This window comes from Ranitomeya variabilis, chromosome 1 (assembly GCF_051348905.1).
Source record: "Ranitomeya variabilis isolate aRanVar5 chromosome 1, aRanVar5.hap1, whole genome shotgun sequence".
Lineage (NCBI taxonomy): Eukaryota > Metazoa > Chordata > Amphibia > Anura > Dendrobatidae > Ranitomeya > Ranitomeya variabilis.
In genome coordinates, this window is record NC_135232.1 from 1,035,946,954 (window position 1) to 1,035,968,784 (window position 21,831).

General features: G+C 47.1%; 1 protein-coding gene across 2 annotated transcripts in view; it reads left to right on the forward strand.

Annotated features, from left to right (window-relative positions):
* Positions 1-1,663: 1,663 nt before the first annotated feature.
* ASAH1 (N-acylsphingosine amidohydrolase 1) overlaps positions 1,664-21,831 on the forward strand; it is a 46,176-nt gene continuing 26,008 nt past the window's right edge. The window contains exons 1-5 of one of the 2 annotated variants that reach the window (XM_077279649.1): positions 1,664-1,802; positions 4,732-4,778; positions 6,771-6,861; positions 19,768-19,854; positions 20,753-20,831. In XM_077279649.1, the coding sequence (XP_077135764.1) occupies positions 1,716-1,802; positions 4,732-4,778; positions 6,771-6,861; positions 19,768-19,854; positions 20,753-20,831 (391 nt within the window). In that variant the 5' untranslated portion in view covers positions 1,664-1,715. The remainder of the gene's footprint in view (positions 1,803-4,731; positions 4,779-6,770; positions 6,862-19,767; positions 19,855-20,752; positions 20,832-21,831) is intronic. The other variant, XM_077279650.1, reaches the window with a different exon arrangement.

Genomic DNA, 21,831 nt, shown 5'->3' on the forward strand with positions numbered 1-21,831 from the left:
AGGGAAACAAGCATGGTGCTCCCACTCATTCTGAACCTATGGTAAGTATTATATGACATTGATAAGTATGCACTAAGCTCCATCCCTCCATAACCCCACCCCCATATGACCAAAGCCCTGCCCCTGCCCCACCCCCACCGGGCCATGGAAAACTGGTCTTGCTTAAAGCCGGTCCCTGGTGCAAAAAAGGTTGGGGACCTCTGCCCTAGTGAAGCGGCATCTGCCTCCTCCCTTGTGTCTCCCTTGGACGTTCCAGAAACCCCTGGCTGTGCTGCTGCTTTGAAGGTGAACATTATAACATGGAAATTGTTACACAGCCTCATGGTCAGCAGCAGTGAGCTGCATCAATAAAGGGGCTGTGTAATACAGTGTGTCCCACCAACCCCCCCTTCCCACTTCACCCCTGAAAATAATCCCACATAATCCATTATATAGCCCCCCCCCCAAAAAAAAATATGGCCTTAAAAAACATCTGCCACCCATATTACACTCTTGGGGGCTTTAAATTAATCTCTTGTGGGCATAAGAAACTGATTTAAAGGACCACTATCAGGGCAAAAATCTGTTCTGAGCGCTTCTTTACAGTTCTGGAGGTCTCCCAGAGCTGTAATAAAGCGCTCAGGAACGGCGCCCGTGCTATATGTTATTGGGGCGCTAGCCCGTTTTTACCTTCTCCCATAATGCAGCGATTCCACCCGATGACGTATCTGTGTGGGATCGCTGCATATACTTTCACTCTAGCACGCATGCGCCGCCGGCTCTGCCTCCTCGGCGCTTGCTGAACCGAGGAGACATGAGCTTCATAACCCCCTCCATTTATATTCGTTGTGCTCCGCAGCTCTTACTTCCGCGTTGAACCGTGCATCTTACGTCGTGCTGCCACTGGTGCGCATACGCTGCCAGCAGATTCCATTTACCTCTGAGAGAGGGAGCAGCGTGACGTAAGATGCAGGGATCAACCCGGTAGTCGGAGCTGCAGAGCACAACAAATATAACTACATATTCGGCAGGTACCGATCGCTGCTAGTTCACTCTTGGGGGGCTTTAAATCAGTTTCTTATACCCCCAAGAGATGATTTAAAAGCCCCCAAGCATGAAATATAGGTGGCAGAAGTCCTTTAATTCCAGGGGAGTCCTGAGGGAGAGGTTTTATTTGGGGAAACATCAGGTGGGAAGAATGCCAGCTTCCAGTCATGCGCAGGAAAAAGAAGAAGCCAGACTGCTGGACTGATGTCATGCATCGCAAGCTCACAATGTAAGTTATTTAATTTTTTTACTGCTAATTACCATTGTTTCAGTCCAGTTGTGGCTTTATACAGCAGGGAGGAGCATTCCTTGCTGTACTAAGTGAACATTGGAGCGATTGATCTGTCAATGGCCCTTTAAACATATTGTACGGCTCTCGCGGAATTATATTTCAAAATATGTGGCGTTTACGGCTCTCTTAGCCAAAAAGGTTCCTGACCCCTGCTCTAGAGTGACCACCCTATTCCACATTTCCCGGCATATAACCCTCCTCCAGACCTGCACCTCTCCGCCTTTAGCAGTGTGTGTGGTGCCGGCTCAGGCCAATGACTCCTCCCATACACACCGCCCAGGGTAGTGATTGCACCATGTGACACACACTGACCCTCCCCTTTATTGGTAATTGGTACCTCCCGGTCGTGGTCATATGACAGTGAGGTTAGCGAACTGGTAGTGTACTATCTCCGGAGATGTCGGGGGTGATGGCGGGCTCCGCGCTGGTGTCCTGCCTGCTGCTCACACTGTGTGTCGCCTGCCTGGCCCAGGACGTGCCCCCGGTGAGTGGGACCCTCAGCAATGTCTGTACCGGGCAGAGGGGCTGTCACTGACAGGTGACTGTGCTGAGAGCCGCTTCCGGGTGGTGCAGTGTGCGGGGCTCAGCAGCACGGGAGCAGAGGACTGTGTGTGCTGCCGTGTTATATACGGTGCTGTTACCGCAGAGGTCTGTGTGCTCGCAGCTTGTCTCCCGCCCTTGTCGCTGTACGTTGTAATTGTAATGACGATTACTCCAGTGTTACACAACTTCTCTATCGTCCCTGTACCGCAGCTTCACAACTTTTGGCCCAGGGAATCCGCAGGCGGAAAAACCATAACCAAACTTTAACCCAGGGAACAACTACAAAGTATTCTTTCAAAATGGTCAAAAAACATTCTGTGCCCCCCTGATTAGAAAGAGCGCTCGCGTCCTGTACCCCCTGATTAGAAATAGCGCTCGCGTCCCGTGCCCCCCCTGATTAGAAAGAGCGCTCGCGTCCCGTGCCCCCTGTATAGAGAGCGCTCGCGTCCCGTGCCCCCTGATTAGAAAGAGCGTTCACGTCCCGTGCCCCCCTGATTAGAAAGAGCGCTTGCGTCCTGTACCCCTTGATTAGAAAGAGCTTTCGCGTCCCGTACCCCCTGTATAGAGAGAGCGCTCGCGTCCCGTGCCCCCTGATTAGAAAGAGCGCTCGCGTCCCGTACCCCCTGTATAGAGAGAGCGCTCGCGTCCCGTACCCCGTTTAGAAACAGCACTCGCGTCCGGTGCCCCCCTGATTAGAAAGAGCATTCGCGTCCCGTGCCCCCCTGATTAGAAAGAGTGTGCGCGTCCTGTGACCCCACCCCTGACTAGATAGGGCATACGAGTCCCGTGCCCCCCCCCCGATTAGAAAGAGCGCATGCGTCCTGTGACCCCGCCCCTAACTAGATAGGGCATACGAGTCCCGTGCCCCCCTGATTAGAAAGAGTGTGCGCGTCCTGTGACCCCGCCCCTAACTAGATAGGGCGTGCGCGTCCCGTGCCCCCCTGATTAGAGCGCGTGCGTCCTGTGCCCCCCTGATTAGTAAGCATGCGTCCCATGCCCCCCTTGACTAGAAAGGGCGTGCGCATCCCATGACCCCACCCCTGACTGGGTGCGTGCATCCTGTTCCCCCACTGACTAGAAACAAACTCTGCTGGCTATAATATAAAAAAAAATATAATGTACAAAATCCACTGTGCCCCCCAGACATATGAATACACAAACGTTGTGCCCCCTGAATAAAACAAGAAGCTCTGCTGGCATCATCTGTGAGCAGATGTGAGCGCTAGGCTGGAGATGGCTTCCTGCAACTCACTCGTTATTCAGTTGTATCTGTGTAAATGAAATCTGACATTAGATTCCAGGTGGGGACTGTAAGGAGAGACCCCAATAGTTCATAAAGTCTGGGACTATAGGAAGACACCGCACCAGGCCGCTCCAGCTAGCTGACAAGTCTCCACCATGTTTGTATGCAAGGGGAGACCTGTCAATCACCTGGAGAGAGGTGGAGACACAATGTCAGGAGGCGGGCCGGCTGTCAGGAGGTGGAGACACGCTGTCAGGAGGTGGAGACACGCTGTCAGGAGACGGGCCGGCTGTGAGGATGTCGGCCTGCTGTCAGGAGGTGGAGACACGCTGTCAGGAGGTGGAGACACGCTGTCAGGAGGTGGAGACACGCTGTCAGGAGGTGGAGACACGCTGTCAGGAGACGGGCCGGCTGTGAGGATGTCGGCCTGCTGTCAGGAGGTGGAGACACGCTGTCAGGAGGTGGAGACACGCTGTCAGAAGGTGGAGACACGCTGTCAGGAGGTGGAGACACGCTGTCAGGAGGTGGAGACACGCTGTCAGGAGACGGGCCGGCTGTGAGGATGTCGGCCTGCTGTCAGGAGGTGGAGACACGCTGTCAGGAGGTGGAGACACGCTGTCAGGAGGTGGAGACACGCTGTCAGGAGGTGGAGACACGCTGTCAGGAGACGGGCCGGCTGTGAGGATGTCGGCCTGCTGTCAGGAGGTGGAGACACGCTGTCAGGAGGCAGGCCGGCTGGCAGGAGGCGGGCTGGCTGTGAGGATGTCGGCCCGCTGTCAGGAGGTGGGCCGGCTGTCAGGTCTCTTTCTATGGTAAAAATTGGTTAAAGAAAAATACCAAGTAGGGTGGAAAAAACACAAAAAAACATTTTCTATTTTGGCAAACTGTACTGTTATATTTTAATGAATTGTGCACAATGATGTCAAATATGTTTAGATTTTACATTTTTATTTTTTAATTAGAAAAAGATCGGTCATTTAATTATTTAGTAATATTTAAAACATTTTTTTTTTAAATAAATTTTTACTTTTATTAGTCCCCTTAGTGGTATGGAACCTGCGATACTAAAGTAATGCAGTACATGGTGCTATAACTGATCTCCTGTGAGCCCAGGTATAGATGCGGTGTCAGACGACTGGCACCCGAACTATTGTGCCGCACCATTTAAATGCCACTGGCAGATTGACACAGCTAGCACTGCCCCCCGTACGTTCTGGGAGGTGGGATTACAGGGAATGTGTCACCATAGGAGAAGAGACAAAGATCATCATGTCTGAGCCCGCAGTCACCTCTCGGCAGTACGGCCACTGGCTGCATAGTGCTACATGCCTCCTCACTATACAGCGCACGGACCGCTCGTGGGCTTCCGGCGGGGAGTGAAAGTGAGTTCAGAGATGATCATTCTCCATCTTTGGATTAGGTAGTGAAATGGACGTGTCTGAATGCAATGGCTTCTTCTTGGCAGGTGGGCTCAAAAAATCTATCAAAATGTATCTATGGCTCTGCACACTGCAGTCACAGATTTCTGCACGTTGTTTGCTATTACATTAATATAAAATATCCAATAATATTGTCACGTGCATAAGTAAGACCTAATGACCTCATTGCTGGGAATGTCTTGTTTCAGTACACAGAAGATTGCAGAAGTGGAACGTACCCCCCCAGTGGACCAACGTACGTACCGTTACCCTTTATAGGAAGTAAACGTTAATCCGGTACTTGTAGTAGATTTACATCTGGTTTATGAGCTAGTTGTCCGATATTGAGCCGGCTCTGACTTCTCTCCTTCTGCTGTTACCTCTATGGACGATAATAAGCAGGTGACAGATATATCTAGGACTTGTTGCAATCAAACATGTCCAGTGGGTGCAACCTGCCATCAAAAATCTCATCTGCACTGTATGTTACTCATGCTGACTACCTCTGCGCCACCACTGAGACCGAAAGTTGTCGGCAGCGGTCACGTGAGCTCCTGTTGTGACATCACTGCTGCTTGTCAGTAAAGGTTGGAGCAGCGGTGGAGAGGCGGTGCTGGACAGCAGAGGGCTGTTATCAGCCAAGTTTATTAATTTTTTACTACGTGAAGCCCATAGACAAAAAAAAAAAACTTTCATACCAGGAAACTCAGCATAAAGTATATGAGTTAGTTTCCGTTAAAAAATCTGACACTGTTATGGGGGGTGGCACTGTTATGGGGGGCACTGTTGGGCTTTATTAGCTCTCTTTAAAGCATCTTAAACAGGTTGTCCACTACTTTTTCATTGATGACGTATCCTAAGGATAGCTGATCCTTGTGTGACTGGTCAGGGTCCTAAGCCCGGCACGTCTCAGAGCTGGAATGACGGAGCGGAGCAGTCACTTTGAGTCCAGAAGGCTTCTTTGCTCAGTGATTGGTGTGATCAGACGTCATCATCCGGTCGCTCCGATCAGTGCTGGGGCCGGTGACGCTGCCGTGGCCTAGCACCAGCCTGTGATCGGTGTTGTGATATTACCAATCATAAGCTGGAGTTCAGATTGTAGGCAATGTGATTGGCTGTTCAGTGTGGCAACGAGCACAGGAGCCCCGCTGTCAGAATCACAGGCACCTTAATGCAATCACCGTGCCTCTGGTCATGGCGCCTCATTTTCACCGGGACGTATTTATATATCCAAGGTCAGAAACCCCTTCCCAGCCAGCACGTATGGATATGTCAAAGGTCATGAAAGGGATAAGATGGCAACCCATCGGCACCTAAAGATCACACTGTAAAAGGTGCCAGTAGGCGGTAGTGCACGCTCAGCGGGAATCAGCTGATTCAACTGCTGTTGTCAGTGATTGAGAGCAGCAGCTATATGGTGCAATTGAATCTGTCAGCAGAATTTAGGTATGCAATCTGATAGCAGCATGATGTAGGGGTAGGGACCCTGATAACAGCGATGTCACTTACTGGACTGGTTTGCAGTCTTGTGCCTCCTAGTCCCCCTGCTCTGTGTAACCCCACCACTTATTGGTAGCTTTCTGTGGGCATGGTATAGAGGCAGAACACTGGCAATCAGTGGTGAGGACGTGGTTATACAGAGCTCAGCATTCAGAGAACTGCTAGATCTGCAGCAGAGCAAACAGTGATATTATCAGAATGACAGCATGCAGACCAGCAAGTGAAAACTCACTGGAATCAGGGTCTCCGTTCTGTCACTACATTCTTCTTCTTTCAGATTACATGGCAGGAATCTGTCACCAGATTTTTGCTTTTAAACAACTTGAGCCATATTATTTTGCCCGTTGTTGGGAATTGCCACCGGATATGCCATAAATGCATCCAATAGCAGTGGTGCAGTTGGCCAGTGTGGTCCTCAGAGCACATAAGGTGGTATAATGCATGGTACAATACTGGAGTGCTGGGGAGAAGCTTGGATACATAGGCTAGCCTGGTAATTAATGCCCTTCTGCTGACAATATATTGTACAACTGTAAAAATGATCTTTTTCTGTATTAGAAATTGTCCCAATAAAATAGTCCAAGTTATCTATAACTACGTGATTTCAGAACAGACGGTGGTAAATAGTATGGCCACAGTTACCGCCCATAGGAGATGGGGATCGGCTGTCTGACACATCTCCTATTGAGAAAATGGGACAAAAAAACATTAAAACATTTATTTGTCATAACTGTTGCTGCCCTTACAGATACCAAGGAAATGTACCATGGTACACCGTAAACCTGGACCAAGCACCAAGGGAAAGATGGCAGAAGATAATAGCTGATAAGAAACAGCCAGTGAGTGTGGAAAGTCTGCAATGTTGTTAATTGAGATGTCAACAGGTTTTATTGTTGGAATAGGACTTTTTTTCCTTAGGGCTTGTTCACACGATCCTTTTTTCACTGCGGATTTTTCAGGTCCTTTTTTGGGAAAATCCGCAGTGAAAACCCGCGGTGCTTTTCACCGCGGATTTGTGTCCTTTTTCTACTGCGGATTCCACTGCGGGTTTCCAGCTGCAGTTTCCTATTGGTGCTGTTGGAAACCCGCAGCGGAATCCGCAGAAAGAATTGACATGGTACTACTTTTTTTCTGCAGGCAAATCCGCGCGGATTTGCCTGTTAAAAAAAGGATCGTCGGCACAGCGGATTTAGTTTTCCATAGGGTAACATTGTACTGTACCCTGCATGGAAAACGTCTGCGGATCCGCAGCTGCAAATCCGCAGCTGCAAATCCGCTGCGGATCCGCAGCAAAAACCGCATCGTGTGAACATAGCCTTTAAAAAAAAAAAAAAAAAAGTGCCCACCCGCTGAAACCTATAAGTAGAAAAAAACCAGACGACTGACGTATCTACAAGGTCTGTGTAGGTGGTTCCTTTGGTCAACTTAACTCCTTAGTGACAGAGCCAATTTGGTACTTAATGACCGAGCCAATTTTTACAATTCTGACCACTGTCACTTTATGTGGTTATAGCTCTGGAACGCTTCAATGGATCCCACTGATTCTGATTCATGACATATTGTACTTCATGTTAGTGGCGAAATTTCTTCAATATAACTTGCATTTATCTAATATATAAAGCTGAATGTGTGTATGTATGTGTGTGTGTATGTCCGGGATTGGCATCTGAACCGTCGCAGGTACAGCCACAAAATTTTGCACATTCACACGTCTGGACCCCGAGAGCGTCATAGGCTATGTTGTGAGGCGAAATTTTAACCCCGCGCATTCCAATTCACCAAACAATTTTGCCCCTATCTACATAATGGGGAAAAAATGAAACGAAAAGTGTTGGAGGCAAATTAACAGCTGCCAGATGTGAACAAGGGGGACTTAAAGAATGAGAGCGATGGCGCCAAAGAGTATATACTGTACAGTTGCTAAGGTGGGGCCCCGACATGGGATACTCACCACACACGGGGATATGATCACACACACAAAATGCGCCACACACTACCACGTGCTCGAACACATATACCACCCTCAGCGCACATTTCCCCACACATACACCAACCTCGCCACATAAAAGTCGAAACACAAAAGTCGCCGCTCAAAACTCTCCACATGCAAAACTCGCCACACGTGCAAAACTCACCTCATGGAAAACTCGCCACACGCAAAACTTGCACACGCAGAAAAATTGCCACATGCACAATAGTTGCAACACATGCAAAAGTTGCCTCACACAAAACTTGCACATACTCAAAAGGCACCACACATAAAACTCGCCATGCGCAAAACTTGCTGCACACAACTTGCTACACTAACCTGTCACATGCAACTCGACACACAAAAAGTTGCTACACGCATGTCGCCACACAAAACTCATCTCACAAAAGTCGCTACATGCATGTTGCCACACGCAACTCAACACACTCAACTTGACACACGAAACTCGCCCTAAAACACACACAAGTCTGGTATTATCCTTCAAAAATAAAAATCTGATTAATAAGCAGACAAACTACAAGAGCAACAAATGTACCATATAGGAATCCGGCAGCTGTCAGTGACATGACCAGTCTATTATGTGTATGTGTGAGCTAATATATACTGCCAGGGGGTGGGCTTACTGTTGGCTGGGGATTTATCAGGCTGCCAATTTAGCTTACAAATACTGTGGTAAAAATACTGACCAAATAACGTGTGAACGAGGGCTAATACAGGAGGAGATGACACACAGGTATATACTATATACAGGAGCAGATTACCTACAGGTATATAGTATATACAGGAGGAGATGACATACAGGTATATACTATATACAGGAGGAGATGACACACAGATATATACTATATATAGGTGAGATGACACACAGGTATATACTATATACAGGAGATTACATACAGGTATATCTAATATATAAAGCTGAATGTGTGTATGTATGTATGTGTGTATGTCCGGGATTGGCATCTGCACCGTCGCAGCTACAGCCACAAAATTTTGCACAGTCACACGTCTGGACCCCGAGAGCGTCATAGGCTATGTTGTGAGGTGAAATTTTAACCCCGCGCATTCCAATTCACCAAACAATTTTGCCCCTATCTACATAATGGGGAAAAAGTGAAGGGAAAAGTGTTGGAGGAAAATTGACAGCTGCCAGATGTGAACAAGGGGGACTTAAAGAATGAGAACAATGGCGCCAAAGAGTATATACCGTACAGTTGCTAAGGTGGGGCCCCGACATGGGATACTCACCACACCACCACGGGGATATGAACACACACACAAAATGCGCCACACACTACCACGTGCTTGAACACATATACGACCCTCAACACACATTTCACCACACACACACCAACCTCGCCACATAAAAGTCGAAACACAAAAGTCACCACTCAAAACTCGCCACGCGCAAAACTCGCCACACGTGCAAAACTCACCTCATGGAAAACTTGCACACACAGAAAAATTGCCACATGTACAAAAGTTGCAACACATGCTAAAGTTGCCTCACACAAAACTTGCACATACTCAAAACGCACCACACCTAAAACTCGCCACGCGCAAAACTCGCCATGCACAAATCTTGCTGCACACAACTTGCTGCACTAACCTGTCACATGCAACTCGACACACAAAAGTCGCTACATGCATGTCGCCACACGCAACTCAACACACACAACTTGACACATGAAACTCGCCCTAAAACACACACAAGTCTGGTATTATCCTTCAAAAATAAAAATCTGATTTAATAAGCTGACAAACTACAAGAGCAACAAATGTACCATATAGGAAATACGGCAGCTGTCAGTCACATGACCTGTCTATTATGTGTATGTGTGAGCTAATATATACTGCCAGGGGGGAGGGCTTCCTGTTGGCTGGGGATTTATCAGGCTGCCAATAGCAACCAATCACAGCTCAGCTTCTATTTTGCTACAGTTAATTAATCTGAGCTCTGATTGGTTAATATAGGCAACAAAGACATTCTCAGTATAACAAAGCTAATATATGTTGTGAAATGCTTCTATTAGCTTAGTTTTTGCCTTTTAATAATTACATTTCTATCTACAGTGGGGCAAAAAAGTATTTAGTCAGTCAGCAATAGTGCAAGTTCCACCACTTAAAAAGATGAGAGGCATCTGTAATTTACATCATAGGTAGACCTCAACTATGGGAGACAAACTGAGAAAAAAAAATCCAGAAAATCACATTGTCTGTTTTTTTATCATTTTATTTGCATATTACGGTGGAAAATAAGTATTTGGTCAGAAACAAACAATCAAGATTTCTGGCTCTCACAGACCTGTAACTTCTTCTTTAAGAGTCTCCTCTTTCCTCCACTCATTACCTGTAGTAATGGCACCTGTTTAAACTTGTTATCAGTATAAAAAGACACCTGTGCACACCCTCAAACAGTCTGACTCCAAACTCCACTATGGTGAAGACCAAAGAGCTGTCAAAGGACACCAGGAACAAAATTGTAGCCCTGCACCAGGCTGGGAAGACTGACTCTGCAATAGCCAACCAGCTTGGAGTTAAGAAATCAACAGTGGGAGCAATAATTCAAAAATGGAAGACATTCAAGACCACTGATAATCTCCCTCGATCTGGGGCTCCATGCAAAATCCCACCCCATGGGGTCAGAATGATCACAAGAACGGTGAGCAAAAATCCCAGAACCACGCGGGGGGACCTAGTGAATGAACTGCAGAGAGCTGGGACCAATGTAACAAGGCCTACCATAAGTAACACACTACGCCACCATGGACTCAGATCCTGCAGTGCCAGACGTGTCCCACTGCTTAAGCCAGTACATGTCCGGGCCCGTCTGAAGTTTGCTAGAGAGCATTTGGATGATCCAGAGGAGTTTTGGGAGAATGTCCTATGGTCTGATGAAACCAAACTGGAACTGTTTGGTAGAAACACAACTTGTCGTGTTTGGAGGAAAAAGAATACTGAGTTGCATCCATCAAACACCATACCTACTGTAAAGCATGGTGGTGGAAACATCATGCTTTGGGGCTGTTTCTCTGCAAAGGGGCCAGGACGACTGATCCGGGTACATGAAAGAATGAATGGGGCCATGTATCGTGAGATTTTGAGTGCAAACCTCCTTCCATCAGCAAGGGCATTGAAGATGAAACGTGGCTGGGTCTTTCAACATGACAATGATCCAAAGCACACCGCCAGGGCAACGAAGGAGTGGCTTCGTAAGAAGCATTTCAAGGTCCTTGAGTGGCCTAGCCAGTCTCCAGATCTCATCCCTATAGAAAACCTTTGGAGGGAGTTGAAAGTCCGTGTTGCCAAGCGAAAAGCCAAAAACATCACTGCTCTAGAGGAGATCTGCATGGAGGAATGGGCCAACATACCAACAACAGTGTGTGGCAACCTTGTGAAGACTTACAGAAAACGTTTGACCTCTGTCATTGCCAACAAAGGATATATTACAAAGTATTGAGATGAAATTTTGTTTCTGACCAAATACTTATTTTCCACCATAATATGCAAATAAAATGATAAAAAAAACAGACAATGTGATTTTCTGGATTTTTTTTCTCAGTTTGTCTCCCATAGTTGAGGTCTACTTATGATGTAAATTACAGACGCCTCTCATCTTTTTAAGTGGTGGAACTTGCACTATTGCTGACTGACTAAATACTTTTTTGCCCCACTGTATTTGTTTTGTGGTTTTTGTGTGCAGAATAAATTTTTGTTAACACATTCTATTTTGCTAACAGCAGTCATTACCCCGGGCGAAGCCGGGTAGTACAGCTAGTTTATGATAAAAACGGAAATTTGGCAAAGTGTTTTTGAATTTTGCAATTGTCAGAGTTGTCTCCTTTGCCTCATTGGGGGACACAGACCGTGGTGTTTGCTGCGGCCACCAGGAGGCTGACACTATGGGCTCATTTCCACATGCGAGGCACACGTCCGTATCTCGCATGTGGAAACCAAGCTGTGGAGCCGGCACTCCAGAGCGGAGCGTGCGGCCGCATAGGAACACATGGAGCTGCACAGCTCCGCTCCAAAGTGCCGGCGCCAGAGCTTGGTTTCCACATGCGAGATACAGACGTGTTTCTCGCATGTGGAAATGAGCCCTAATACGAAGAATGTTCGCTCCTCCCTGCAGTATACACCCTCCTGCTGGCTCTCCGCGAACCAGTTCTTGCTTAGTGTCCGTAGGAGGCACACGGACGGGTCTGCTATTCAGACCCAAAACTCTTTATTATTTTACTTTTACCTTTTTAATTTATTTTTTGATTTTACTTTTTACAACGGACGAAGGGGCGACTGATCCTTTCATGGCTCCGATCTCCCCGAACCATCAACAGGCGAGCATGGAGAGTGTCGCCTCTCCGTATCCTCTCCTGCGACGTGCCACGCCTGGGCTGATTCTTAGGGGCGACAGGCCCCTTCAAGGGCACCGATCTCCCCACACCCTGAACGGACGAGCACATGGACTGTCGCCTCCACGTACCCTCTTCCCCAGCCAGGCCTAATGCCGGACAACTGGCCCTGTCCACCCGTGGACTGAACTCCGTGGATGTACAGAGGCCCCTCTCTATGGCGTGGAGCAGCCCCCCACTGTCCCACCACTGTGAAAGCGGATGGCACAAGGAGGCGGACGGTTCCTCTCCACCTCCCTAACAAAGGGATGGTCGAGTGAGATTTACCCCTCTATCCCTGCACCTGCAGCAGAACAGTAGAATGTGCAGTCATTGCGGCGGCTCCATGCCGGGACGTGCACCGATAGTGAGTGGATCCAGTCAGCGATGGGCCTCTGCAGCGGGATATTCACATGCTGACAGGCAGCCTCAGCTTCCCTATGGCCCACCTCCCTGAGGTAACGCTCCGGCCGGCTGCAAAAATTTAGCCCCCGGCTTCGGCCGATGTGTAGGCCACATCCTGGAAGCCGCGCCCGCACTATGGCGCGCTAAGGCGGCTCTGCCGGCTTTTCTTGGCCACTCCAACGCTCCTCACTTCTACTCACCGGCTGCCGAAATTTAGGCCCCGGCTTGGGCCTATTCATAGAAGTCATGAGGCTCCACCCACATCACGTCTGTGGCTCCACCCCCCGAATTGGCGTCTCTCTCTCTGCGAGACTTTACCACCTCTGCAACTCTCGGTGGCCATCTTGATCCACCCGGCCGGCTCACACAGGGGCGATGGTTTTGCATTAAAGGGGCACAACGACTGCAGCATCAGATACCCGGGTAAGGAAGTATTGCTACTTAAAGGCACATGATCTCTCCCCCTGCATTTTTCACCTGTACTTAAAGGCACGCGACCAGCATTCCCTGGTCTTAAAGGCACGCGACCAGCATTCCCTGGTCTTAAAGGCACGCGACCAGCATTCCCTGGTCTTAAAGGCACGCGACCAGCATTCCCTGGTCTTAACCCCCGGAGCTGTTTTCTTTTTTCGCTCCCCTCCTTCCCAGAGCCATAACTTTTTTATTTTTCAGTTAATATGACCATGTGATGGCTTATTTTTTGTGGGACGAGTTGCACTTTTGAACAACACCATTAGTTTAGCTATGTCATGTAAGAGAAAACGGGGGAAAAATTCCAAGTGCGATGAAATTGCAAAAAAAGTGCAATCCCACACTTGTTTTTTGTTTGGCTCTTTTGCTAGGTTCACTAAATGCTAAAACTGAGCTGTCATTATGATTCTCCAGGTCATTACGAGTTCATAGACACCAAACATGTCTAGGTTCTTTTTTATCTAAGTGGTGAAAAAAAATTCCAAATTTTGTTTTAAAAAAAAAAATAGCGCAATTTTCCGATACCCGTAGCGTCTCCATTTTTCGTGATCTGGGGTTGGGTGAGGGCTTATTTTTTTGCGTGCCGAGCTGACGTTTTTAATGATACCACTTTTGTGCAGATACGTTTTTTTTGATCGCCCGTTATTGCATTTTAATGCAATGTCGCTGCGACCAAAAAAACCGTAATTTTGGCGTTTTGATTTTTTATCGCTACGCCATTTAGTGATCAGGTTAATCCTTTTTTTTTATTGATAGATCGGGCGATTCTGAATTCAGCGATACCAAATATGTGTAGGTTTGATCTTTTTTTTATTGTTTTATTTTGATTGGGGCGAAAGGGGGGTGATTTAAACTTTTTTTTTGGCATGCTTCAATAGCCTCCATAGAAGGGTAGAAGCATCGACTACACGATCGCCTCTGCTACATAGAGGTGAAGCACAGATCACCTCTATGTAGCTGAAATGCAGCCTTGCTATGAGCTCTGACCACAGGGTGGCGCTCATAGCAATCGGCCATCAACAACCATAAAGGTCTCAAGGAGACCTCAGTTTGTTATGGCAATGCACCGATGACCCCCGATCATATGCAGGGCGTCAGCGGTGCAAGCGCTTGCGGCCGGCGGTGCTTGTTAGATGCCGCTGTCAGTTTGACAGCGGCATTTAACTAGTTAATGGGCGCAGGCGGATTGCGATTCCGCTCGTGCACATTGCGGCCACATGTCAGCTGTTTATAACAGCTGACATGTCGCGGCATTGAAGTGGGCTCACCGCCGGAGCCCACCTCAAAGCGGGGGATACTGCCAGCTGACGTACTATCCCGTCAGCTGGCAGAAAGGGGTTAAAGGCACATGACCAGTATTCCCTGGTTTTAAAGGCACTTAACCAGTATTCCCTTGTCTTAAGGCACATAACCAGCATTCCCTGGTTTTAAAGGCACAGAACCAGTATTCCCTGGTTTTAAAGGCACATAACCAGCATTCCCTGGTTTTAAAGGCACAGAACCAGTATTCCCTGTTCTTAAAGGCTCATGACCAATATTCCCTAGTCTTAAAGGCACATGACCAGTCTAAAGCCGGTCACCCTAAATGAGTTCGGGAGCCCTCCGCCGCTGATCCCAGCTTATCCCAGAGACCGCAATCCATGGCTTCTCGGACCAGGAGATTGAATCCCTCCGTGAACCCTCTGTGGCTCGGAGTGCTCACAGGACCGATATAGATGGTCCCTCTACTACATGGGTGCCATCGGCTAGCAGGGGCCGCAAGTATTCTAGAAACGTACAGGTGTCTAGAAAACGGAAGCTTCATTTCCTGATCTCCCTCACCATTGATTTGCTGAGAACAAGACTCTGAGTATGGATCAGATATTGCCTTGGATCTGGTCTCGCCAGAGCTTCAGAAAAGGATGGATTCGCCTATTTATATCAACCAATCTCTGTAGATTGACGAGGACTCCGGTTCTGCTCTAGATCACACAGTGTCCCTCATAAGGAGACTAAACTCCCAGCAGAGCATTTGCCATTCACCCGGACAGGGAGCGTCCGGATAAGCGATTCATTGGACAGAAGCCTCTTCAAGCGCGGTATCCTTTTTCAGCCAATATACAAACACGTATACCCCCCTACGACGTGTGATGCCATACCTGGTCTGATTTTTAGGGGCGACGGGTCCTTTAAAGGGCACCGATCTCCCCACACCATCAACAGACGAGCACATGGAGTGTCACTTCCATGTATCCTCTTCTGCTGCCAGGCCTAACGCCGGATAACCAGCCCTGTCCACCAGGGACCTTAACTCTGTGGATGTACAGAGGCTCCCTTTCTGGCGTTCGAGCACCCCCTCTGCATCACCACTATTTAGCAGATGATGCAAGAAGGCGGACGATACCACTCCACTTCTCTGTTAAGAGGATGGTGGATCGACGGTTCATCATTTTAACTCTGGACCTTCAAAAGAGAGCGGCGATAGCAAGAGACGGCTTTTTCCTGACATGCTGGATGCAGCCGCCGCACTCTGCCATGTGGCAGATTAACCGGGTAGAATCTCCTGTGGTATATCTACCAGTATCCCTGCCCAATGGGTCATCAAGTAAAAATACCACGCCACGGACTGTCAGCAAATCTGGTTCGTTCCGTCTTGCGGCCTCGGGTTCAGCGCTCTACCCTTCCTTAGCCGCTGCATGGGTTGCTAGAGCAATGGTCTCCTGGTCGGAGACCTTAACTACTTTGATTCACAACAGTAACCTCTTCCCGTAGACAGTACAGCTGGCCAATCAAATCTCTTGAGCGGGAGACTGTGTTTCACGCCTCTTGGATGTGGCTAGTTGCACAACTCTGTCAGCAGCAAATGCCATTACACTCAGTAGGACATTATAGCCCAGAGAACGGAAGCGTACTCTGCGTTCAAAAAGCCTCTGACATCACTCCCTTACCAGAGTGGTCGGCTATTCGGTGAGAAGTTGAGAGCGTTTCCCACGCAGGAACAAAGGATCGCATGTTTCCTATAGACCCATCCTGCAGTGGAAGCGTTGTCCAGGACAGTCTAAATCTAAGGGATCTTGGTTCCAAAAAGGGGACCGAAAAGTAAGACCGATCCTGGACCTCAAACTTCTATCAAGCTTGACAAGGTCCTCCTTCGGATGGAATTCCTCCGCTCAGCCATTACTTCAACGGAAAAAGGTGGAGTTTCTGGTATCCATCAACATTTAGGATGCTTACCTTCACATTCCTATTTTTCCCCTCTTCAAAAATTCCTTTGCTTTTCTATTCGCGAACAGCATTTTAAGTCACGACCTTTCCCTTCGGCCTTGCTAGCACACTGAGTGTTCGCAAGGGTCATGGAGGCCTTCACTGGAGCACTCCAGATGTAGATCGGATGGCGTCCAGACTGAACGCCAATGTACTCGAGTTCATGGTTCGACCTTGAGATCCAAAAGCCATCGCAGTGCATGCTCTGGTTCTTCCATTACTTACGAGAGCCTTTCGGAAGCAGGAAGGGCCCCAGTGATGCTGGGAGATCCGCACTGACCACGTCAGGTTTTTTCGTTTGCGGAGCTAGTACTTTTCTGTCTTATTGCAGCAAAACTGCAGTGGGGACTTTTTTGCATGGAGTTTTCACATGTGGTTCTTCCCTATCGCATACAGTTAGGTCTTTGGGTCCTTAATGGTCCTGGGAGTCTTACAATAGACTCTTTTTGATCCGGACGGACTTTACTATCAGGGAAGGTCGCCCTTTTTTCTCTGCAATCTCGTCATCCTGACGAGTCTTCGGATCTAGCCGCTCTGTTCTTTCAGACTTTTTTCCTGATTACCATCAAGGCAAGGTTGTCCTCGGGCCATCCCCGTCCCTTGTTACTAAGGTGGTATCGTATTCCCACTGTTACGAGGACATCGTTCTTCCCTCATCTCCTTCGGCACCAGTCCACAAAACTGAATGGGTTCCCCATATTCTGGACAAAGTGAGTGTTCTGTGTAGGTAAGTTTCAAGGACGGCGTCCTTCCGAAGGTTGGACACTTTATTTGGGCTTCCTTGACGGTAAGAGGAAGGCTTCCTGACTGTTACAGGAAGGGTTTAGCCGTTTCATCGGCCATGTTAGCCTGGTGGATTTGTTTCACCATCTAGGAGTCCTTCCGTGTTAGATATCAGCCTATCTCCAACTCTGTCTATCTTGGGTTCTAGGCACCAGGCGTCGGCAAAGCACGCCTGCAAGTTTACGGGTTTGTCCAGTCCGCATGCATTCTTGAATATCTATAATTCCCAGACTTCAGCAGATGTGAGTCTGGGCAGGCGGACTCTGCAGGCCGCGGTGGCGCACTTGTAAGTAGCGGTTACACAGGGCCTGATCTGATGTTATCCCCACCCAGGGACTGCTTTTGGATGTCCCACGGTCTGTGTCCCCCAATGAGGTGAAGGAGAAATAGGGATTTTTGTGTGCTCACCGTAAAATCCTTTTCTCCGAGCCATTCATTGGGGGATACAGCTCCCATCCTGTTATTAGCTTGTGCTTGTTTTATGATTTGACATGTTATACTCTCCATATGTTGTTATTGATCTCCTACTGCTTTTGCATTGAACTGGTTCTCTGGGAGCCAGCAGGAGGGTGTATACTGCAGAGGAGGAGTTAACTTTCTTTGTATCACTTAGTGTCAGCCTCCTAGTGGCAGCAGCATACACCCATGGTCTGTGTCCCCCAATGAATGGCTTGGAGAAAAGGATTTTACGGTGAGTTCACAAAAATCCTTATTTTGTTTAGTTTTTGTACCCTTAAACCAGAGAGATATGTCGCACAAAATAGTTAATAAATAACATTTCCCACATGTCTACTTTACATCAGCACAATTTTTGAAACATAATTTTTTTTGTTAGGACGTTATAAGGGTTAAGGGTTTCTAGTTTTTCCAACAAAATATACAAAACCATTTCTTTAGGGACCACCTCACATTTGAAGTGAGTTTGGGGGGTCAATATTACAGAAAATACCCAAAAGTGACACCATTCAAAACTGCACCCCTCAAGGTGCGCAAAACCACTTTCAAGAAGTTTATTAACCCTTCAGGTGCTTCACCAGAACTAAAGCATTTTGGAAGGAAAAAATGAACATTTTACTTTTTTCACAAAAAATGTACCGTATATACTTGAGTATAAGCCGAGATTTTCAGCCCAAATTTTTGGGCTGAAAGTGCCCCTCTCGGCTTATACTCGAGTCATGATCGGCGGTGGGGTCGGCGGGTGAGGGGGAGAGAGGACTGTCGCATACTCACCTAGTCCTGGCGCTCCCCCTGCCCGTCCCACGGTCTTCGGTGCCGCAGCTCTTCCCCTGTTCAGCGGTCACGTGGGACCGCTCATTAAAGTTATGAATATGGACTCCACTCCCATAGGGGTGGAGCCCCATATTAATTCCTCTAATCAGCGGTAACGGTGACCGCTGACAGAGGAAGAGGCTGCGGCACCCGGAGACCAGCTGTCCGGGATAAGGAGCCAGGGACGCCGGGAGCAGGTGAGTATTACATATTCACCTGTCCCCATTCCACACAGCGGGTGCGGCTCAGTCTTCCCGCCCTCTTGCTCTGACTGTTCAGGTCAGAGGGCGTGATGACGTACTAGTGTGCGCGCCGCCCTCTGCCTGAACAGTCAGTGCGGAGAGACGCCGAGACGGGACACTGAGGAGCTGCAAGCAAGAGAGGGGAGTATGTCTTTTTTTTTTTTATTGCAGCAGCAGCATTATAGATGGGGCACAGCTTTATATGGAGCATCTATGGGGCAATAATGAACGGTGCAGAGCATTGTATATGGGGCTCAGCTTTCTATGGCACATCTATGGGGCAACAATGAACGGTGCAGAGCATTGTATATGGGGCACAGCTTTCTATGGCACATCTATGGGGCCATAATGAACGGTGCAGAGCATTATATGTGGCACAGCTTTATATGGAGCATCTATGGGGCCATAATGAACGGTGCAGAGCATTATATGTGGCACAGATTTATATGGAGCATCTATGGGGCCATAATGAAAGGTGCAGAGCATTATATGTGGCACAGCTTTATGTGGAGCATCTATGGGGCCATAATGAACGGTATGGAGCATCTATTTTTATTTTTGAAATTCACCAGTAGCTGCTGCATTTTCCACCCTAGGCTTATACTCGAGTCAATAAGTTTTCCCAGTTTTTTGTGGCAAAATTAGGGGGGTCGGCTTATACTCGATTATATACGGTACTTGTGAAAATAAAAATAAAAAATTGGTTTCAAAGAGTACCAGGAGAAAATTGACCACAAAATTAGTTGTGCAATTTCTCCTGAGTATGCCAATACCCCGTATGTGGGGGAAAGGCACTGTTTGGGCGCACGGCAGGGCTCAGAAGGGAGGGAGCACCGTTTTGACTTTTTGAACAGGCAATGACTGAACGGTGCATGAGATATAGGAGTAAATCTATGGGCTTGAGAGCTATAGCAGCGGACTAGTTACTAATTACTCTTTTTTTTTTTCCCACAGCTAACCGCAATGATTCAGCAAATTAAGGACCTGGTGACATTTTTCTTCCATAGTGAGAAACTTATCGACTTAGTAGACACTAAATTGGTAAGTTTACAGTGCTGAGGTCTCATTGATGTGGTATTATCACTGATTGCCTGGTCTAGGTTTTAGGGGCTTAGAAAGGAATCGTGGTTCGCCTCTGTTCACATCAGCGTTGTGGCTTCCACTTATATCAGTCAGCTTGCAGTACTTTGTCTTGTATTTCGGAAAAGTCTCACTCATTCAAGTCTATGGGTCATAAAAAGATCAGGTCACACACAGATCAACAGTGCTGTATATCATCTGGTATTACAAATGCATCACATAGCAACATAGTTTCTGATCTAATAGTATGGCCGTCACTGATGGGCTGTAAGGCAGACGCGGTGCACTACACGTACCTGTGTGACTGGCACAAGCGTTATCCGTGTGCAGGTATAATACTGGGCGACCACCCTCACCATGAATGGTAGCCGTGACTGGTCGTTTCATCAGTATTTTCCACCTGTGCTGCCCCCCGCCTTTATCAATGGGGGCTGCAGAATTCTGTAAGTGCTTGTGTTTTCTGACCTGTGTTGGTAACTATGGCTGCCTTTTTTCTGCTATGTTTTTTCCATGTAGTAAGGCAGCTAAAGTTTCGGCTCCTGACCTTTTCTCTTAGGACAGTTCTACATTACACAGTTGGATTTATCTGCCCTTACAATGGCTGCAGATCCTGATCAGGAGTCTTGTTAGATATCAAAAGCATCGACTGTATGTCACTGTGTGGCTGTAATATTGTGCAAGAATGGGTCCATTTTATACTTGGGTGAACCCGGACTCCATAGTGTTCTGGTCCCTAAGATTAAAAGAAGATGGGCACAATTTACTGTCATTCAACATACCTTGGCATTTTATGGAACGTTCTTACTAGATGCATGACTATCAGAATACTGAAAGCTAATGTGACATGTATGTCTTGCAGCCAGCTCTTCTTGGAAATCTTCCACCACCTTTTGATGAAGAAATTAAAGGAATTGCTGAAGCTTCTGGACTTCCACTAGGTATCTGTGAGCTGCGATATAAACCCAATAGAAAGAAGGGAAATGATGTATAAAAATCCTTCAGCAGCGCTGTACTGAGCTTCATAGGAGACCCTCAGTTTTCACAGATACTGTAGTATTGTATTATATAGTCCATTAACCCCTTCACACCTGGGCGATTTTCCATTTTTTGTGTTTTTGTTTTTTGCTCTTTTTCTTCCAAGAGCCATAACTTTTATATTTTTCCATCAATATTGCCGTACGAGGGGCCTGTTTTTTGTGGGACGAGTTGTACTTTTGAATGAGACCATTTATTTTACCATATACTGTACTAGAAAACGGGGAAAAAATCCAAGTGCTGTGAAATTGCTAAAAAAGTGCAATTCCACAATTGATTTTTGGGTTGTGTTTTTTTTTTTTTTTTAATACAAAGTTCACTATTGGTAAAATTGACAATTGACCTGCCTATAGGATTCTCCAGGTCAGTACAAGTATGCAGACACTAAATATATGAACAGATCTAGATAACAATGCACAGTGTTGAGCAACTATGAACACCTGTACCCATACGGGGAATTAGTTATAAGAAGTTCAGTGCAAGAACGCCAGTAACCCATATAGAGAAAAGATTACACATAAAAGAAGTTTTATTAAACAACTTGTATTAAAAAATGATATCTGATACAATAATATAGGATAAGACAGTGAAGACTACCAATAGTGGAACCACAGGTCGGAGGCGAAGACATGAATCCAGATACCCACTCCAAACAACAGTTGTATACATGTATCATGGTTAGAATGGTGAATATCGCCAAAAGGTAGTGAAAATGGAAGAGTAAATAGAGAATAGTGGTAGAAGATGATTACCTCAGACCTGCGGTGCCATGACCCCAAACATGTACAGTTTGTTCTTATTTATTTTTATTGAAGTGGTAGAAAAATTTTTGGAAATTTGTATAAAATTTTTATTTTTTTTTTGTTTTTTTAACTTTTCATGCCATTTTCCAAGACCCATAGC